Source organism: Ambystoma mexicanum, chromosome 1p (genome assembly GCF_040938575.1).
Source record: "Ambystoma mexicanum isolate Mex_15411 chromosome 1p, UKY_AmexF1_1, whole genome shotgun sequence".
Taxonomy (NCBI): Eukaryota; Metazoa; Chordata; class Amphibia; order Caudata; family Ambystomatidae; genus Ambystoma; species Ambystoma mexicanum.
In genome coordinates this window covers 1,373,672,523-1,373,694,348 of record NC_090921.1, presented here as the reverse complement: position 1 = coordinate 1,373,694,348, position 21,826 = coordinate 1,373,672,523, and the positions used below count along the sequence as shown (strand labels likewise).

Sequence of the window (21,826 nt, the reverse complement as noted above, 5' to 3'; positions counted from 1 at the left end):
CCCCGAAGCAGATATTTTATATATCTGCTCCAACTCGGGGGATTTAATACAGCTGCATGAAGATCATATACATAGTCACATAGCGAAAACAAGCCAACTTGCTACAGTCCTTCAAGTTTCCCCTCACATCCGAACCCATGAGACTGAGCTGCAACAGCCAAATGCCTTAGAACAATCGTATGTTCAAGTAGTTGAAGAGTTGCTATCATTCATAGCACCAACTCCACGGCGTACAAGATTCCAAGAAATAACTTGTGACTCTGATTTCTTTATCCAAAAAGCGCAATCCAAGCACTTCTCGTTTCCCGAGGCCCCAGCACTCAATAACACACTGAGCGCAATGAACAATGCATTATTGTCAATAGCTAAATTGTATGAAGTTCTGGATAACAAAATAAATCATCAAACAAAGTTACTTGAAAAACTTCTTGAGGAGAGAACCACTCTTCAAGATGTTAAAAATAACACTTCTGTGACAAGGGAAGCTGGACAAATAGAATATGATAGCTTAACTGAGGTCACTAAGAAAAATGAGCGAAGGCAAACTAAAGATACTTTGAAATCCTTAAAGGAGCCAGAAATTTATAATGAGGGATTAAAAGAACATCTGTCATTCAACAACCATTAAATAAAACTAAATTTCCAATAATATGGCCGGAATCAACTAATGAGACTGTCCTGTTAAAGTCAAAGAATATGTTTGAGTTGTTTGGATAGAGTACCAGTGTACAAACAGCTGGAACTGGCCATCCACATCCACCTAACAATGGCAGGAAGAGGCCAACAAAGTCAAACATTAAAAATGACTTCAAAAAGGTGAAAGCAAAAGGGCGTAAATATATAAAAGCCCATTTGAGACTTGAAAAAAGATGTTGCTACCTAATACATCAATCCCAGTACTTCGAACAGCACCATCATATAAACCTCTAGATGACTTAGTGGCACTTTCCAGATAAATTACCTCCGGAATGTTGTACCGTCTAACCTAGCTGCAAATGAAATTATAGCCCCTGTGATGAATATGAGTAAGATCAGATGAATTCTGTTGACCTAACTAGTCCATCTAATGCCGGGGCTCCATCGGTTCAAATAACCATCGAAAGCCTCAGAGAAGAAATTAGAGAGTCTGTCAAGGCATACCAGTCACAACAGATAGTAAGTATCCCACCAAGTGACCCCTCTTTGAAGCCCTGCATTAAAGCTGTTAACTTGGTTGAAGCAACTAAGCCAACTGTATCTATAAAGCTGACTGAGCTGTCACCCTTGAGGGCAGTTGGACTGATGGTGTCTGAACAGAGTGAAGGTTGTTTAGTACCAATGAAACAGAACTGTACAAAAACCCTACAAGATCAAGCACAAATATTATATAAAATTCCAAATACTCAAGTGAAGAATACAGAGTCATTTACTCCAGCTATCATGTGTAATCAAGGTCTAAGAGAATTAATCAAGTCATAGATTGACTCCTATATAGTAGACACTCTAATTCAAAATTCAAATTCAACATTGCTACCTACCACCACATTTTAGAATGTTGGACCTTTGATTCAAGGACCTTTTACAACAATCAGGCAACAGGTCCAACAATCTGACATTAACTCCTGTGATCCGACTCCGGTACAGCAATCGTTACAGGCACTATCAAACATAATCAGATCTACTTTAGCCAAACAATCGGGCTCCCATTGTCTCAACTTGAAGTGTAGAGCATTGCCCTTTCAAAGCTACGTGCGTAATCGAACAAACATTCTCGACATATGTACAGAAATTCCAATCTTAAAGGATTTAACCTCAACTGACCTTGATTTAGTTGAGTTTGCAAATCAGGAAGACTCCTCTGAGGCTAACATATATGTGACATCTGGCTTACTTTATAATATATTATGGCAGGCCAGAATGAATTTATTCGATTTGGGCTTTATATTGTCACAGGTTAATCCTCCAATTAGTGGTCAGGTTGAACAATCTCAAGTGAAAATATATCAACCCAGAGGTGCTAAATCAAAGCAAGTCCTGATGCCAACTATGCAGAACTGCGGGATGAGCTCATAACAGATACTCATCCAGGCTTCTACCAGCCTAGTTTCTTGGAACACTAGAGGTCATAGTCATTTCATAAACTCTAGTAAGAGTGATCTTGAAGAATATGACCTTGTTGCACTTCAGGAGACGTGGCTCACGGAGTCTCCCATATGGGACTCTCACATTCTTTTTTAGCACCATGGCTGTAAAAAAATTAAAGGGCCAACCATCGGGTGGACTCCTACTAGCAGTCAAAAAAACATGTGGTTTCATAGGAGAGGAATATTATTCCCCCTCCCCATACTTCCAAGTTGTGAGACTTACTAGAGCCAAAATTGACATTATTATTGTAAATATATTTTGGAGTATGTTAAATATGACCTCAGACCTATTCTTTACCCATTTATTATGGCATGTGGACAATATAGCCCTGATTAACAATGCTGTAAATGTATTAATAGTAGGTGATTTAAACCTGCATTTGCTCTCTGATACCAATTTATCTCAGACAAATGACGAGAGTATTTGGATCAGAATCATGAAAGATAGGGGCTACATTATGTTAAACAATGTGTGAAATGGGAATGCCCCCGTTGGTATCACCTGGCAAAGAGGCACATCACGTGCTTCATTGGATTACATTTATGTAAATAATTAATTTCTTCCCCAGGTAGAATCTATGGAAATTGTCCCATCCGGTGTGAGTGACCATAACAAGTTGATTATGTGCTTCAAATCTCCCACTGGATGGCGGACCCAGCAGGGGAATGCAAATGTGTCATACATTAGCTTAAATAATCATGGCAATCGCCTGAAATGGAACTCTCAAAAGCTTATCCAATTTGGAAACAGTCTTAACAAAATGGTTAATTCTATTCCCATTTATACCCAGGACTGTTATGTTGAAAAAATGCAGATGTTTAAGCAGACTATCATGCCCGATCTGACCACTAAAATCAAACATCGACATTCATTTGATTCTAACATTCAACAAGCTAAAGCCGACCTAAGATGGGCCCTGCGTAATCGGATACATTATCCTATTAGTATGTGGCCCAATATGAAAAAGCAATTGAAATTGGGCCATATGCAATGGCTGAAAGAGTGGGAAATAGGTTTGCAACGAGAAAACAGTGAGCAAATGTTAAATCATTTAGTCAAGAAATCGACAAGTGGCATCTGGGCATGTATAAATGGAGCCACTTTGAGAACCCAGGCAGCAGTACTGATAAATCCAATACCAAATGAGGACTGGGAAGTATATTTTAGAGATCTCTACCAGTCTCAGTTTCCTGATATGAATTGGTCCCTACAATCCAATTGCTCTTCTAGATTGTCACGGTAAGATCTTCAGACGTCTAGTTCTGAAACAATTCAATATATGGCTGAACACACATTGCCTTTGTGATATATTTCAGACTGCCTTTATACCAGAAGTAGGCACAGGAATAAATATCATTACTTTGAACAGTGTCATCTACCGGGCACTCGAACGGAAAGAAGCCTTATACGTAGAGTTGCTATACAGAAAATTAATGAATAGTGGTTGCCCGTGGTCAATCTTAAAATGGATCATAGAATTTCACACCGACACCACTATCCAAATCAGTCTAAATAATAATGGCCTACTTTCTGATTTTATCAATACTGCACGAGGGCTGAAACAAGGATGCCTCTTGGCATCTGTATTGTTTAACGTTTTCATCGCAGATATGAAGTCACGATTCAAACTCATTTTGACTGATTCACCAAGAATCAATGGTATTCCAATTCAACATCTATTGTATGCACATGATATGGTTTTGTTTTCTAAAACACCCAATGGCCTACGTGCCTTATTGAAATCCTTAGAAACATATTGTCTAGAAAATTACATCTCAGTCAATGTTACAAAAACTAGGGTTATTCAATTTGGCACTTCTAAACAGAGATCTAAATCCCATCATTGGCCTTTGCAGACAGCAAACCTGGATTCAATTTCTTCATACATTTACTCAGGAACATTAATAACACAACAAGTGAGTACAGCCGAACAAGTACATCATTTGAAACAAAAAGTGATAATGATAGTGTCTCAGGCCCGTTTAATCAAAGCCAAGTATTGCAAATTTTCATTAAACCCTATCATCTATTACAAACAGAAATGTATTCCCGTAGTCACATATGGTAATGAAGCCTTTAAAATGAAAACCTATAACTATTGGACAGTAATTGAGGGGTACTATTGGAAATGTATTTTGAATCTTCCTATGTCCGAACCCACATGTATAGTAAGGCATAAGTTAGGCTTATTATCAATATATGCATTCTACAAGTGGAAGCTTTGCTCTCTTTATAGAAAATGTCTAATGGCAATCAATGGTAATGGTATCATGTGTATTATAGCAAATTATCTATTAAAATCAGAAGATGGCTTTCCCATAGCATGGAGAACGAAGGCGCAGGGAATTCTCGTAGAATTGAATTTTTCAGCAATTACCTTAAATGAAAATCCAAACACTGTTAAAAAACAACTATGGAAAATTGATTGGATCCAAACAAGGTGTGCCTGCCTTGCATATCAGGCATTTAAAGATATTCCATTTAACTTAAAACGATATGGCATGATGGAGTCTTATTTAACTTTCTTTCCAAACTCCCGCCAAAGAGATGATTTCCTGCGCTTCCGTTTAAACATATGGCCTACACATGAAATAGTGTGCAGACGAAAAATTCCACCTTTGAATGCCTTACCTTGTCAATTTTGTAAGTCTGCTCCTGAAACGCTGAGACACTTGTGTACTGATTGTGTGAAATTACTTCCACAGAGGGTCCTAATCTTTAAGCCCTTATTTCAAGGATCATGCATCGTAACTAGTACCGAATTATGGAATTTATTATTTCACACAAAGAGGCAATCAGTCAGATATGCCATTTTGAATTTTCTGTATGGCCTAAAACTGATTAGAAAAAGAAAGGAAAACCCTGCACAAAGTAAATTGTAATTTTGGTGGCTATACGCATGAGCTAGCATAGCACAAACTCTTCTCGAATAGTATGTCAGACTTGATCTGGGTGAAATTTTATATTTTATTTATAAATTATATGTATATTTGTATTCTGTAATTCATAATCCGTGTTTTTCTTGGATGGTTGTTTTTGTAAATAATATCAAATATTGCATACGTATTATATATTTTATTTTGTGTTGTTGTAATGTTGAAACAACAATAAATATTTTTTTTAAAAGGAGAGATCAGACTGGGAGTACCACTGCAAGGACCCTCCTGAAGGAATATTTATTTTGTTGTATTCGAATAGAGCAGGACATTGAAGATTACGTTTTGGACTTTAACTTTGGGCCAAACCTCAAAACATTTCTGTTATTAGCTTAGAGTAGCTGAAACATTTTGTGGGGCATACTTTTGAGACTTTGCTTTATAGGATAGGGTGTCTCAAGGTGATACAAGGTCTTCTGATAAGTTGAAGATTTGGATCATTATCGCTGAAGGTGTTAGGTCTTCTGGAGAAACCTCACTTTGTGTTAATATGCACTGTGCAGTGTTTACTTCAAGTGAACCCCTAGAACTTTTAGTCATTTGTCCAACACCTTTTCATCTAGTAAGTAATTTTATTTCAATCTCCAGAATCCATTGTCATGAGTATCATCCATTGATCATTCAAACCTCACAGGGTATGGCAAGAGGGTTGTTAAAGGGGAAGGAAGGGCTTTGGGAAATCACCCCCATCACCGACAGATGGTGTAAACCATATGATTTTTCCACTGTGCGATACAAATGAATGCGTATAAACATATTGGTAATATTTCTGAAAGAATATGTATAAACCCAAATAGCCAGTTGCATGCTGTAACTGGGGGTAGAAAGACACAATGCAATGGTTTTTACCAGACAAAGCTTTACTGCTGAAGTACAACACTACTTTTCAAATTAGATGACTTTGTGATTTTCCGATCAAAGGAAAATACCACAGTCCTCCCGCTCACACAGAAACTCAATGTCTGATTAGAAATTCTTCTCTATTTTCTTGGGCTGGGTGGTTGGTGATGTTGTTTTATAATAATTTCTTCAATTCACCTAGTACAGTATCCTTGCTGAGCATTCATATGTTTAATGACAGTTGAATCGTGTTTCTCCAGATTAAAAGGGTGTGCCCTTTATTGTATGTCTCTTTTAATGTTTTACAGGTATCTGAACGTTTAAATCAGCCTGGTGTGGCAATTGGCCTAGCGTGGACACCCTTGGGTGGGGAGATCATGTTTGTGGAAGCCAGCCGCATGGATGGAGAAGGTCAGCTTACTCTGACCGGACAGCTTGGTGACGTTATGAAGGAATCTGCACATCTTGCAATCAGTTGGCTTCGCAGTAATGCTAAGAAGTACCAGCTCACCAATGGTATGTGCAGAACGGGGGCGCTCACTTTGTGTCACTAGACACATCTATGTATGACCACTTACTATAGGCAAGGACGGCAACTTTAATTGTTCATGTTGGCAGGAAAGTCTGAGAGATTCAGAGAGGGACTATGGACGAACTTTAAACACACTGTACAATTGTAAAAATAAGCCACCCTATTTTCATTTTTGAGTAAGGTTTAAGGCAATATGTTGATTTGAGGAAGATGTAACAGACTGAATTAACATCAAAGAGATTGTTAATCATCAATTTCTTCATTTCAAGCATCCATGTGTCAACAGCCTTTTTGAGCTTGTGATTTTACAATCCAATCATTTTACACTTAAGGCGAAGTATGTTAACCATTTTTAAAAATTGTTTTACTCTTTGTTGAATTTTCAGGAGCAATCAAGACTAAATCAACAAAGAACATAGGGATACAACAAATTGTTGATCTCTAGCAGTTACACTGTAATAATCATTAAATATAAACTCTATGTAATATGCTCCGAGTATCCTCGTTTCCCTCCCCCATATCCCACCCGCCACTTAACATCCCAAGGAGGGGGAAGGGGCTTTACATGTTTAACACTTGGCATGACCCTGGAAGCTTCTCTCAACGCAGATGCTCAAGCTATGTATGTCAGCAAAAATTGCAACTACTACATTAGACTCCTCAAAGCAATTAGTCCCCTTCGAAGGGATTGTGTCCTCTGACGTATTCCTCATCTAGATATCTCCTTCCAGCTCTGCTGGCCTCGGAAATTTTTTTCTCTAGAGGGCGCTGCGCGTCGACGTCCTCCGAATCGATGTCCTTCGACAGCCGCCGTATCGACGTCAACGTCATCCTGCCTATAAAGGCCGCGCACAGCGTCCGTTGCTCAGTTCCGTTTTTCCGCGCTTACTCAGTGCCTCGGAATACCGTTACTCAGTTCTTAGTCAGATTAATCCTATTTACCTCGAGTTATTCAATCCGTACTCGATGGCTTCCTCGTCGGAACCGACAACTCCTCGATCCGGCTTCAAGAAATGTCGAGATTGTGGGGAAAAAGATGTCGTTGACCGATCCTCAGAATTTGTCTGTGGTGTTTCGGAGCTGAACACCATTGTTCGGAGTGCGAGGACTGTATGTCCATGACAGCTAAGGCCCTGAAGGAGCGTAGGGGGAAGCTGGAGAAAGGTAAGACTTTTAAAGCTTCTTCTTCGTCGACGAAGTCGAGACATTCGTCTCCTCGTCACCATTCGCGCTCCAGGTCTCGGAGTGGGTCTCATCACTCCTCGAGATCGAAGCACTCGAAGAGGAGACGTCGAAGATCCCCTTCTCTGTCTTCCTCTTCCTCTGTTTCGCCAAAAAGAATCCCTTGCCCCACAAAACATAGTTCCCGGGCTGAATGGGAGGAATTCCGAAAAAATATGATGAGCGTCTTCGAGAAAGCGGCCTCGACCCCCTCGAAGACTGCCGAGAGCAATGCTCTGGTCGAAAGACCCAAAGGTCAAAAACGCTGCAAGTCGCAGTACCCGGCGAAAGAAACCTCTCGAGCGCGTCTCGAACCCTCGAGCAGGACTATGACCTCCAAACCTTCCTCGAAGGTTCCGTCGATGTCTTCGACGCCGTTGTCGAAGGGACCTTCGACACACGGGTCTGTCGACTCGACGCCGGCTTCGACACCGGCGTCGACGCCAAGAAAAGTCACGGTTACCACACATCCAGTGACTATCCCCAGGCCCTCGACGTCGATGGCTTCGATATTGTCGAGTAGAATTCCAATTCTGTCGAGGTCTTCGAGGCCTCCGCCTCTGTTTTCGACGCCACGCTCGAAGCCTTCGATGTCGACGACATCGACGTTTTCGAGGCTAATAATGACAAGTTCGGCACCCTCTGCCTTGGAAATGGAATTTACTCCCTTTATGAGTTCAGAACAATTGAGAACTATATCCTCAATTTTAGAAGAGGGTGATTTGTCTGAACAGGAAGACACATTTGAGTTACAGGGACCTGTAACCCCTGTTAGAGAGGAATTTTCCTCTGAAGAGCGCAGATTAAAGGATCTTCATGATTCTTTACATGAGGCAAGTGGGTTAGACACTTCCCCTGAGGTGGAGTTTGCTAAACCAGACCCGGGGGGAGCATGCTGAAACCCCCTACAGAGCCTTAATGGCCAGGATTACAGAGTTCATGGGGTGGTCTGCACCTTCACAATCTTTCCAACAAGATGACCTCACGGATATTCTTGACAAAGGCCCACAGGAGGATCCTGTGGTGCCTTTTCATAAAGCTCTTCAGAGAAAGATCATGACAAACTGGGAAACCCCAGATGTAGTACCAGCAGTAAATAAAAAACTGTCTACAAAGTACAGGGTATCTTCTACAGACCCAGAGTTTTTGTCTAAACACCCATCCCCAGAAAGTCTGGTGGTACAGGCAGCATCCTCTACCGATGTAAAGATGGCTTATCCTACCGTCCCACAGGACAGGGACGATAAAAAATATGATGCTATGGCAAATTAAGTCTTTTCAGCATGTAGCATGGCGTTAAAATCTGTTAATGCTACTTGCACCCTTGCTAGGTTCAGCCATACACTTTGGGAGTGTGCTTCTACAGCGGCTGACTGCATCCCGGAGGGAGAAGAAAGGGATGCGTTCCTGAATATTATACAGGACGGTAAAGACGCTATGTGCGAATCCCTCCAGACGGGCATTGATTCGGCTGACAGTATCAGCAGAGCAATGGCGGCAAGTACATCAACCAGGAGATTCGCTTGGTTGAGAAAGTCGCGTTTTGCCCCAGATGTGCAAGCCAGGCTCTTGAACATTCCATTCGATGGCTCTTCTTTGTTCGGGAAAAAGGCGGATGACAGTTTAGAGAAACTGCAAACTTCAAAAGCAGCAGCAAAATCCCTAGGAGCTGCAATCCGTCAGACTCCTTTTCGTCCCACAGGAACCTCTGCGAGGGGCAAGTCCTTTCGCTTCTACTCCGCATTCGGAAGAGGTAGAGGACGACCGGCTCAAAGGGGTCAAAGAAGAACTACCCGAGGTGGACGGGGTAGATATTCAAAAGCCGCAGCAACAGCAGGTGCCTCTTTACCATCGGCATCTGCATCAGCCGCCCCAAAACCACTCTGAGGACTTCCCTCACAGGACACCTGTAGGAGGCAGGTTGACTCAACATCTGACGGTATGGCAGGCTATCACGTCAGATGCTTGGGCATTGGAAACAGTTGCCCAAGGTTACTGCCTGCCTTTCCTACGTATACCTCAGAGTCATCCACCGGGGATCAGCTCTCAGAAAGCTCCAGATCCGCTCCTCTTGCAGGAAATTTGGGACCTGCTAGAGAAAGGTGCCATAGAACCGGTACCTGTAGCGGAGAGGAACAAGGGCTGGTACTCCCCTTACTTTCTCATTCCAAAGAAAGACGGAGGAATGAGACCCATCTTGGGCTTGCGAGAATTGAACAAATTCCTCAGAAAAGACAAATTCAAGATGGTCACTCTTTCTCAGATCCTCCAGGCCCTTCAGTTCCAGAACTGGTAGGTATCTCTGGACCTTCAGGACGCTTATTTCCATGTGCCTATCCATCTCAAACACAGGAAATACCTAAGGTTCGCAATTGGCAACTCTCACTATCAATTTCGAGTGCTGCCATTTGGGCTGACCTCCGCCCCGAGGGTCTTCACCAAGTTAATGTCGGTAGTGGCTGCAAGTCTAAGGAGGGAAGGGATTCACGTCTACCCCTACCTGGAAGATTGGTTGATCAGGGCTGTTTCTCCGGAACAAGCTCAGATCCAGCTAAATCACGTGTGCCACTTCCTTCACAGACTGGGCTTCTCCCTCAATTTAAAGAAGTCACAAATGATACCATCGCAGAGACTCCAGTTCATAGGAGCGATCCTGGATACTTCCCTGGGAAAAGCCTCGCCACCAGAGGTGAGGGCTCAAGATATTCTACAGATGGTTACCAAGTTCCAGCATGCCCAACGTCTCCCAGCCTTCGACTTTTTGAGGTTGCTAGGCCTCATGGCATCCTGCATTTTCCTAGTGCCAGAGGCTCGCCTGAGAATGAGATCCCTCCAGTGGGCACTGAGGACTCAGTGGTCACAATTCTCAGGGAGAATGACAGATCTTCTTCAGGTTCCCGGCAGGGTGGCTCGAGACCTTCAGTGGTGGGCCTGTCAGGAGAACATTCTGAAAGGAGAACAGTTTTGGCAACCCTGGCCGGAGATAACAGTAGTCACGGATGCCTCACTCACGGGGTGGGGAGCCCACGCCAACGACTTGACCATCAGCGGTCGTTGGTCTCCATCGGAGTCCAGACTACACATCAACCTGTTAGAGCTGAGAGCCATCAGACTTGCGCTGAAGGCGTTCCTGCCAGCTGTACAAGGGAAGAACGTCCTGATAATGACGGACAACATGGTGGCCATGCATTACCTCAACAAAAGAGGAGGCGTAGGATCACTACCCCTGTGCAGAGAGGCGATTCAGCTCTGGTTTTGGGCAATCCAAGAAGGAATCTCTCTATCGGCAGTTCACCTAGCCGGAGAGAAGAACTTGACAGCGGACGCTCTGAGCAGGCAGAACACAGTCTCCCACGAGTGGGAGCTAGCTCAGGAAGTCCTTCAAGAGATCTTCGCCCTTTGGGGAACCCCTCAGGTAGATCTGTTCGCCACCAGCCTAAACAGGAAATGCGACCTGTTCTGCTCAAGGGAATTTCCCCCGAGAGGAGCTCTGGGAGACGCGTTCATAGTGGACTGGGAGTTTCCGCTTCTGTACGCGTTCCCACCGGTCCCTGTCATTCCTCAAATGATCAGGAGGTTGAGAAGATTCCGGCGAACCATGATCCTAATTGCCCCGGATTGGGCCAGGAGAACGTGGTACCCGGACCTTCTAGACTTGTCCATCGGCCCTCCAATTCGACTTCCACTCAGAGAGAACCTACTCTCACAGAAGGGAGGTCAGGTTCTCCATCCAGACATCAAAACCCTCATCCTTCAATCTTGGCTTCTGAAAGGCTGAGGTACAAGGATTGGGACCTCCCTGATGATGTTATGGAGGTGTTGCTTTCGGCAAGGAGGCCAGCAACAAAGTCTTTATACCGCTGCCGTTGGAACAGATGGTGTAGAGAACAGAATATCGACCCTTTTTCATGTGGTACACCAATGGTTTTGTCCTTCCTACTATATTTGGAAAATTCAGGCCTTCAAGTTGGCACCATTAAGGGCTATCTCGCAGCGCTATCCATCTTTAAGCGTACTGCGGAAGAACCATCCTATTTCAAATTACCCTTGGTAATACAGTTTCTAAAGGGGTTAACCAATGTTTATCCCCCAAGACCATTCCAAGTTCCCCTATGGGATTTAAACTTAGTACTAACTTTCCTGATGGGTACACCTTTTGAACCTCTCCATTCTTGTTCGTTAAGATTCCTTACCCTTAAAACTGTTTTATTAATAGCACTTACATCTGCTAGAAGGGTGAGCGAATTACAAGCTCTTTCTTGTAAACCCCCTCATACTATATTTCACAAAGACAAGTTGTCCTGCAAGTGAAGCCTAATTTCCTCCCAAAGGTGGTTTCTGAATTCCATATCACTCAGAATATTACCCTACCATCTTTCTATCCTCCTCCTCACCCGGGGAAAGAGGAAGAGAGGTTACACAGGCTAGACCCTAGGAGGGCTTTAAGTTTTTACATTAGTAGACTAGCCAGAATAAGACAGGCAGACCAGCTGTTTGTAGGTTACACAGGTCACAAGCTGGGGTTACCAATAACTAAGCAGACCATTTCCAGATGGATCATTCTAGCCATTCTGGAATGTTATAAACTGGCAGGGAAGGAGCCCCCTCAAAACCTTAGGGCTCACTCGACCATAGGTATTGCAGCTTCATCGGCCCTCAAAAGAGGCGTGCAGGTTAAAGACATATGTGCGGCCGCTACATGGTCGTCTGTCCATACCTTTACACGTTTTTACAATCTGGATTCCTCCTCCAGTCAAGAGACTAGGTTAGGAAGGGCTGTACTGCATTCTATTCATCAATAGAAGACAGCGTGAAGTCAGTACTCCCTCCTCCGATAATAGAATACTGCTATGGGAGCCTATCTAAGATGAGGAATACGTCGGAGGACACAATCCCTTCGAAGAACAAGTTACTTCTTACCTTGTAACGTTCTTTCGACGGGATGTTCCTCCGACGTATTCCTCATCGACCCTCCCATCCATCCCCGCAGTTCTACTTCCCTTGTTGTTGCAGTTTACGCTCCTTCAGGCTGATTAGTTAGTCCAGAAAGTATTATTGTGGGCTACAAAACGGAACTGATCAACGGACGCTGCGCGCTGCTTTTATAGGCAGGATGACGACGACGACGTCGATACGGCGGCTGTCGAAGGACATCGACTCGGAGGACGTCGACGCGCAGCGCCCTCTAGAGAAAAAGTTTTCCGAGGCCAGCAGAGCTGGAAGGAGATATCTAAGATGAGGAATACGTCGGAGGAACATCCCGTAGAAAGAACGTTACAAGGTAAGAAGTAACTTGTTCTTCTCAATGAAAAGAATTGCACCACTATTGCCAGAGCCACCATTTTATCGCGTTTGGACTATGGTAACGCACTCTTTGCTGGTGCCAGCAAGCAAAGCTTACACAAGTACCAACTGATTCAAAATCAGGCGATAAGAGTTATCAAACGTAAATCAAGGAGAGATCACATTAGCGAAGCCAGACGGGACCTACATTGGTTGAAAATGGAAGACCGCGTACAACTCAAGTCCATGTACCTAACCCATAAATGTCTTTATGGAAAAGCACCCGCCTACCTAAAGACCAATCTCACACCCTACAACCCGACCAGAACATTAAGATCTGAAGCCAAGGGCTTGTTAACAACCTTAAAATTTAAAAAAGAACTAGGTCTAGGAAGAGCCTTCCCCACCCGTGCGGCAACCTTCTGGAACAAACTACCGACATGTGTCAGACTGGAAACAAACCTTTGCTCTTTCCGTAAAAAACTTAAAACCATGCTCTTTAAATAATCCCAGATAAGATCCCTCGTCCACTGCTGGCTTAATCTCTCTATGTTCTGACTTGTCCCGTCTACTGTCTTGTCTTTTTTATTATTTGTCCTTGTCTTCATGTATGCGCCCCGATGCTTGCGAGCAGTCGGCGCAATACAAATAAACAAACAAATAAAGTTATTAAATTCATTTTATGGCAACATTTTTGTCAGTAAACATCCTTCGAATGGATTGTCTCCTCCCACGTATTCCTCATTTTATGATAATCGTATCCCAGCTTCAGCTGCTTCAGATTTTTTTTTCCCCAGGGGGCCCTGTGTTCGAGACCGCAGAGTGATATCCCTCGAGGGCTGCTGTCGGGCATGGACGTCATCCGCTGTATAAAGGGCTCGAACAGCGCCCGCTACGTCAGTTCTGTTTTTCCGACGCAACTGCTTTGTGTCACAAACAGCGCATCTAAAATATCTTCGACAATGTCTTCGTCTTCAACTCCCTCCACAACCAAGACAGGGTTCAAAAAATGTCTGAAGTGTGGCAGGAAGATGTCTATTACCGACCCCCAATGGAATTGCCTCTGGTGCCTCAGCCCAGACCATCGGGTTGATGAGTGCGGGTTCTGTCAGGCCATGTCAAATAAGGCTCTTAGGGAACGCAGAGGTAAGCTGCAAAAAGACAAAATGATTCGGACAAATCCGTTAGAAAATCTCGTCACAAATCGAGGAGGTCAAGATCGGAAAGTCGCTCGATGAAGTCTTCCTGGTCTTGAACGAAAAAGTCAAGAAAGCAACATCATAGGTCTTCTTCCTCCTCGTCCTCTTCAGAGAGGAGAGTAACTTACCCTTCAAAACACGATTCCCCAACAAAATGGGAGGCCTTCAGGGGTTCGATGTTGAAAATATTCGAGAAAGCGGCCAAGACCCCCTCGAAGTTGCCATGTGGTGATCATGCCTCTACTCACTCTAAAGTTGACAACGGAAAATCAAGATCCAACCACGCAAGGGTTGAAAAAGCAATGAGAGTATCTTCAAGGGAAAGTTCCCCGACACCTCACTCTAAATCTAAGCCTCTGGTGCACAAATCGGGGCAAAAGGAATCGGCATCGAAGTTGAAGGCAAAAATTGACTCGACATTGTTGACGGCCATAGCCTTGAAACCGATTACAAAGATGGCGTCGACACCTGTAGCTTCGATAGCATCGAAGCCTTCTTCGACAGCATCAAAGCCTTCTTCAACACCGTCGAAGCCAGCGTCTAACCTATCAACGCCTTTGACGCCTTTATCGAGGCGTTCTCTAATACCAAGGCCCAAGTCGACACCATTTTCTATGCCTAGACAAGTTCCAACTTCTTTGCCTGAAAAGGCTTTTCACCCTCAATCTAGACAGAAATTCTTTACATCCATGTCTTCTATATATGAGGAACATTCCTCTGAAGAAGACGTCACTCCAGCTGGAGTTCGATTTGGGGCCAGAGAGGTCCCTGGAGAACTGGTGGACCCACAATCAAGAATAACAGACTTATATGATTGTCTACAAAATGCCAGTGGTTTGGACACTTCTCCTGAAGTGGATTTTGAGAGGCCAGACCATACAGATCATGCTGATCCCAGTTATAGAAATCTTATGGGACGAGTCATCGATTTTATGGGATGGAAAGCAGCTTCCCTGGATTTTGACCAGGATGACATGACTGATATCCTGAGTGAGGGTCCCTTAAAAGATCCTGTTTTACTATTGCATAAAGCTTTACAAAAAAGGGTAATGGTAAATTGGAATAATCCTGATTCGATTCCAGCAGTGAATAAAAAACTGGTACCAAATTATAGACCAGCCTTATCAGACCCAGAGTATTTATCCAAGCATCCCTCTCCCGAAAGCCTTGTAGTTCAAGCTGCAACTTCCACTACGCAATCAGCTTATCCATCAATACCACTAGATAGGGACAATAAAGAAATTGAGGCTTGGGCCCGGAAAGCCTTTACTTCAGGCAACATGGCCCTGAAATCAACTAATGTCACTTGCACATTAGCAAGATTTACTTTTACCCTGTGGGACTGTATGTCATCAGCGGCTGAACGCATCCCAGAAGGTGAGGAACGGGATGGTTTCCTGGCTATAGTGAAGGATGGTAAAGAGGCTATGGAAGAATGCCTTCAGTCAGGATTGGACACTGTGGATAGTATAAGCAGGTCCATGGCTTCTAGCACAGTCTTGCGCAGATTCGCATGGCGAAGAAAATCTGGATTTGCACCTGATGTGCAGTCTAGACTACTTAATATGCCCTTTGATGGGGTGTTTGCCAGCAAGGCAGATGGGAGCCTGGAGAAGCTTCAGACCTCGAAAGCGGCAGCAAAATCACTCAGCGCCGCTATAAAACAACCTCATCAACACTTTTGCACAGACTCATCTTCCTGGAAGAGTCGCCCTTTTCGCTTTTATTTCTCTTTTGGAAAAGGGAGAGGGCAGGCCAGTCACAGAGGCCAACAGAGAAAACCTCGTGGTGGAAAAGTGAGAGGTGCTAGATCAGCCACATCAGCGGCTACTACCTCCTTAGCCACTGCTGCTGCCGCTGCAAAGCCACTTTGAGGTCTAAACCCACAAAACCCCGGTGGGAGGCAGAATCACTCAGTATCTGGACGAATGGCGGGGCATTACGTCAGATGCTTGGGCACTAGAGATAGTAACCCATGGTTACTGTCTTCCTTTTCATCAAAGACCTCAAGATCATCCACCGGGAGCCAACTCTGTAAAAATTGTAGACCCGCTCCTTGTGCAGGAGATTTTAACCCTGCTAGAGAAAGGCCCAATAGAACATGTACCTGTAGCGGAGAGGAACAAGGGTTGGTACTCCCCCCTATTTTCTCATCCCCAAAAAGGATGGAGGATTGAGACCCATCTTGGACTTGAGAAGCTTGAACAAGTTCCTCAGGAAGGACAAGTTCAAGATGGTGACCCTTTCTCAGATCCTTCAGGCTCTTCAACTTCAGGACTGGCTGGTTTCATTGGACCTTCAGGATGCTTACTTTCATGTGCCCATTCATCTCAAGCACAGGAAGTACCTGAGGTTCGCAATTGGTGGTTCTAATTATAAGTTTCGAGTTCTACCATTTGGGCTAACCGCCGCCCGAGGGTTTTCACCAAACTGATGGTGGTGGTGGCAGCGAGTATCAGAAGAAGGGGAATTCATGTCTACCCTTATCTGGCCGATTGGCTAATCAGGGCGAATTCATCCAAACGAGCCCAGGAACATCTGTCCTTGACCTGCCACTTCTTACACAGTCTGGGCTTCTCCCTCAATTAAGAAGTCGCAAATGATTCCAAGCCAAAAACTCCAATCCATCAGAGCGATCCTGGACACTTCCTCAGGGAAAGCCTCTTCCTCAGGGAAAGCCTCTCCTCCCGAGGAGAGAGCTCACTACATTCTGCAGATGGTAATGAAGTTTCAAAATGCCCAACATCTACCGGCATTCGACTTTCTAAGGTTGCTAGGCCTCATGGCATCCTGCATTTTTCTGGTTCCAGAGGCCAGATTGAGGATGAGATCTCTTCAGTGGGCCCTCAGGGCTCCATTGTCCCTGTTTTTGGGGGAGATGTCAGATCTTCTACAAGTCCCAACCAAAGTTGCTCAAGATCTTCTATGGTGGGCTTGCAAGGAGAATATCCTCAAGGGGGAACCGTTTTGGCAACCATGGCCGGAGATAACGGTAGTGACAGACGCCTCACTCACGGGGTGGGGAGCCCATACAAACGATCTGACAATCAGCGGTCGTTGGTCTCCATCGGAGTCCAAACTACACATCAACTTTTTGGAGCTGAGAGCGATCAGACTAGCGCTGAAGGCTTTTCTGCCCTCTGTACAAGGAAAGAATGTCCTGATAATGACGGACAACACAGTGGCCATGTACTACCTCAACAAAAGAGGAGGTGTAGGATCACTTCCACTGTGCAGAGAGGCTATGCAGCTCTGATTCTGGGCAATGCTAGAAGGAATCTCTCTATCGGCAATTCACCTGGCCGGAGAGCTAAACACGGCGGCAGACGCTCTGAGCAGGCAGAGCACAGTCTCCCACGAATGGGAGCTAGCTCAGGAAGTCCTTCAAGAGATCTTCGCCCTTTGGGGAACCCCTCAAGTAGATCTGTTCGCGACCGGGACAAACCGGAAGTGCGAACTGTATTGCTCAAGGGAATTTCCCCCGAGAGTAGCGCTAGGGGATGCGTTCATAGTGGACTGGGTATTTCCACTCCTTTACGCATTTCCTCTAGTCCAAGTGATTCCTCATCAGGAGGTTGAGAAAGTTCAGGAAAACCATGATCCTAATTGCCCCGGATTGGGCCAGGAGGAAGTGGTACCCGGACCCTCTGGACATGTCCATCTTCCCTCTAATACGTCTTCCACAAAGAGAGGATCTTCTCTCGCAAGAGGAAGGTCGGGTTCTCCATCCAGTGGTCAAGACACTCAGCCTTCACGCATGGTTTCTGAGAGGCTAAGATATAAGGATTGGGACCTCCCGGATGACGTAATGGAGATTTTGCTTTCGGCCAGAAGGCCAGCAACAAAATCCCTGTACCGGTGTTGTTGGAACAAGTTCAGTAACTTGTGCAGGGATAAGAATGTGGATCCATTTCTTAGTAATACTCCAACAGTAATTTCTTTTCTCTTACATTTAGCCAATTTGGGGCTCCAAGTTGGAACAATAAAATGTTACTTGGCAGCGCTATCTATCTTTAAGCGCTCCTCGGAAGAGGTGTCCTATTTTAAAATACCTTTAGTCATTCAATTCTTGAAAGGGTTGACAAATGTATACCCTCCAACACCTTTTCAGGTGCCCATCTGGGATTTAAATCTAGTCTTGACATTTCTCATGTGTGCTCCTTTCGAGCCTTTACATTCTTGTCCATTAAGACTGCTCACTCTCAAAACAATTCTGTTAGTGGCTATAACATCAGCCCGCGGGGTAAATGAGTTGCAGGCACTGTCTTGTAAGCCTCCTCACACTATTTTCCATAGGGACAAGGTCATTTTAAAAGTCAAGCCATCATTCTTGCCTAAAATAATGTCTGATTTTCATCCGTCACACAAGATTGTTCTACCTTCCTTTTATCCTCCAGTTCACGCTAGCAAGGAAGAGGAAAGGTTACATAGACTGGACCCAAAAAGGGCTCTCAGTTTCTATATTTCCAGATTGACAAATCTCCGACAATGTGACCAACTATTCGTTGAATATACTGGGCACAAGTTGGGCCTTGCAGTAACTAAACAAACTCTATCCAGACGGATCATTTTAGCCATCTCGGAGTGCAATAAATTCGCTGGAAAAGAGCCTCCGGATGGATTAAGGGCTCATTCAACCAGAGGCATGGCAACTTCCACGGCCCTTCAGAGGGGTGTCCCTGTGCAGGATATTTGTGCTGCGGCCAACTGGTCATCAATGCACACCTTTGTAAAGCACTACTGCTTGGACTCTACTTCTTACCAACAAGGACTTTTTGCAAAAGCTGTCCTTCATTCTATCCATAATTAAAATTTCTAGTACTCCCACCTCCAAAATTACCACTGCTATGGGAGTCTATCATAAGATGAGGAATACGTGGGAGGACACAATCCATTCAAAGAACAAGTTACTTACCAACTAACGTTCCTTCTATTGGATGTTCCTCCCATGTATTCCTCATCGACCCTCCCATTCTACCCCTCCGTACAGTTTACGCCAGTTGCACTTAACTTCCTTAAGAGCCTAAAGACTTAAATCCTAGTCAACTGATACGACCATGAACACTGTAAAAACAGAACTGAGGTAATGGGTGCTGCTCGAGCCCTTTATACAGCGGATGACCTTGACGCCCGTCGGCAGCCCTCGAGTGACATCGACTCCGCGGTCTCGAACACAGCGCCCCTTGGTGAAAACTTTTTCCGAAGCAGCTGAAGCTGGGATACGATTATCATAAGATGAGGAATACGTGGGAGGAACATCCAATCGAAACAACGTTACAGTTGGTAAGTAACTTGTTCTTCGTATTGGAGTGAGCTAATCTGTGTATTGTTTTCCCCATTGTGTCTCCTCAGTTGCGTTATTATACGGTCCTTCCACCGCGCCATACGTTACGGAGAGGATGTATGTTGGTTCTTTCAGTTTAAGGTCACCACCTGTCTATGATATGCTATAAAGGGAAGCCAGTCTGCATCTGTTGTTGTGTGTTTCGAAGAGCATTGCTGTCATGCTTTTCGTTTCATTTCAAAAGCTTAGTTGACCCCCTCTATCTGCGTTGGGGATGAGGTCACTTCCAAAATACTGTCAAACATATTCTTGCAACCAGCATCACGTGCCTTGCCATGCGCGGTAGGTACATATAAGTACTGTAAGGGTGTGGAAGGAGGAGAATGACGCACAGGTGGCATTGTTGCGGTTATAACATTTTATTTGGTGAAAATAAAGGAGGAAAACCCTTAACTATCCCTAACGCTAAGAAGGGTTTCCCTGCCTCAACTAAATATGGAGGATTCTGTCAGGAAGTCCGTTGAAATTATATAGGCTACCGTCCAGTGTCAAAAACCTATTTCTATCCTTACACTTTCAACTCAACTAAAAAGGTTGGCAAATTTTCTGAATACAGAAGAATGGCTTCTTTCTTATGTAGAGTGGACATCCTTGCCAGTAGTCTGAAGGGACTATTTCCTGAGGGAATGACTCTCTTCCTCAGGTTGCAGTTGTTCTCAAAGGCACAACATTTCCAGATTGAAAAGTCTCAGTTCCAAATTAAAAAGGTTCCAACTCAAATTCTTGGTACCAAGAAAATGTTCCTCATTACAAGTTCTCCGGTCCGGAATGCAGTGATTCCGTGACGACGGTAATAAAGAGCCTGCGTCCGATTACGGGCTGTCGGTCACGCGCACCACTCGGACGCGGAAACGGTGTCACCGTCGCTACGTAAACACCCACGGAAATTGACATAGCGGCCCCACAAGCAGTGTAAAAACCGTGTCCGCCGCCGTCCTGACGGACACGGAAGCGGAAATACCATGACCGCGAAAACCGGAAATAGAGAGGCAGCCATCATATAAAGCACAATCCACTGCCATCCAGAGTCAGCACAAGCTAAATCTGCACACTGAGAAGCCAAAAAGGACCACCAGCATGGCAGCCAGGATCCCTGCCCAGAGACTACGCAAACAGCGCTTCAGCGAGGCGGAGCTCACTGTATTGGTGGACCACATAGTGCAGCATGCCGAAATGCTGTTTAGTGCAGACCAACGGCGTCCAACACAGCAGCGCAGGAAGGATGTGTGGGCAGAAGCTGCACGCAAGTGCACAGCTGTGGGCGTGACTACAAGGAGCGTCAAGGACTGCCACAAGAGGTGGGACGACCTCAGACTGAGGGTGCGAAACCTGATCGTAACACACCGGCAATGCAGCAGTGTCCTCCACCTTGAGGCTATCCATGGGATTGGGGATGCTGAGGCAGGAGTGAGCCCACCTGCAGATGCTGGTAAGTGCACACATATAAAAGCCATATGCCATATGAGTACTTGTTGAGGCCAGGAGTGCTCCAAAGGACCCATTAACAACCCCCCCGCCCCCAGCCAGTGCATGAGTGTCCCAAAGGACCCATTAACAACCCCCCCCACCCCCAGCCAGTGCATGAGTGCCCCAAAGGACCCATTAACAACCCCCCCCCCGGCCCCCAGCCAGTGCATGAGTGTCCCAAAGGACCCATTAACAACCCCCCCACCCCCAGCCAGTGCATGAGTGCCCCAAAGGACCCAATCATGACCCAGACGATGATTAACAATCCTACAATACATGACTGTCAACAATCATATGCATGTAAATGCAAATGTTCACTGATCAACCTGTCTGATGCATGTGATGCACCCATCAGGTACCACCACACAACTAATAGCATGCCCTCTGTGTCCCCACAGCCATTTCAAGTGACAGTGACACCGCACAACAGCCAAAATAATCGGCACCTGCACGTGTGCAAGCCAGCGCCCCTGCCCAGGAGGATGACGCTAGCAGCTCAGCAACTCTGCCACCAGCTGCATCTGGTACGCATGTACCGGCTACCAGCACCACCATCTCCACGCTGCCTGCTGCCACACAGGTGCCACGGGCACCCATCATGCCTACACAACCCATCCCAGAAAATATCTGCACTGCGGAGTAGGCTGCAGGCAGCGACAACAGTGCCCCAGCACTGCAGTCTGATGTAGGGCCACAGGGGAAGTGCCCGACCTGGATGACTTGGCATCCTTCCATGACCTCCAGTTCAGCCCAACATCACCAAGCAGTCCGATGAGGTTGCCAACCCCCTCAATGGCTGAGCTGAATGCCTGCATGCAGCGGATGGAGGACCAGGAGGGTACCCTCACCCAGCTAGTGGAAAGGTAGCTTGAGGAGTCCA

General features: G+C 45.2%; 1 protein-coding gene across 1 annotated transcript in view; it reads left to right on the top strand.

Annotated features, from left to right (window-relative positions):
- The window catches only part of LONP2 (lon peptidase 2, peroxisomal), a 1,695,025-nt gene that overhangs the window by 1,511,452 nt on the left and 161,747 nt on the right, over positions 1-21,826 (top strand). Inside the window, exon 13 of the mRNA XM_069607050.1 lies at positions 6,209-6,416. Coding sequence (XP_069463151.1) covers positions 6,209-6,416 — 208 coding nt within the window. The remainder of the gene's footprint in view (positions 1-6,208; positions 6,417-21,826) is intronic.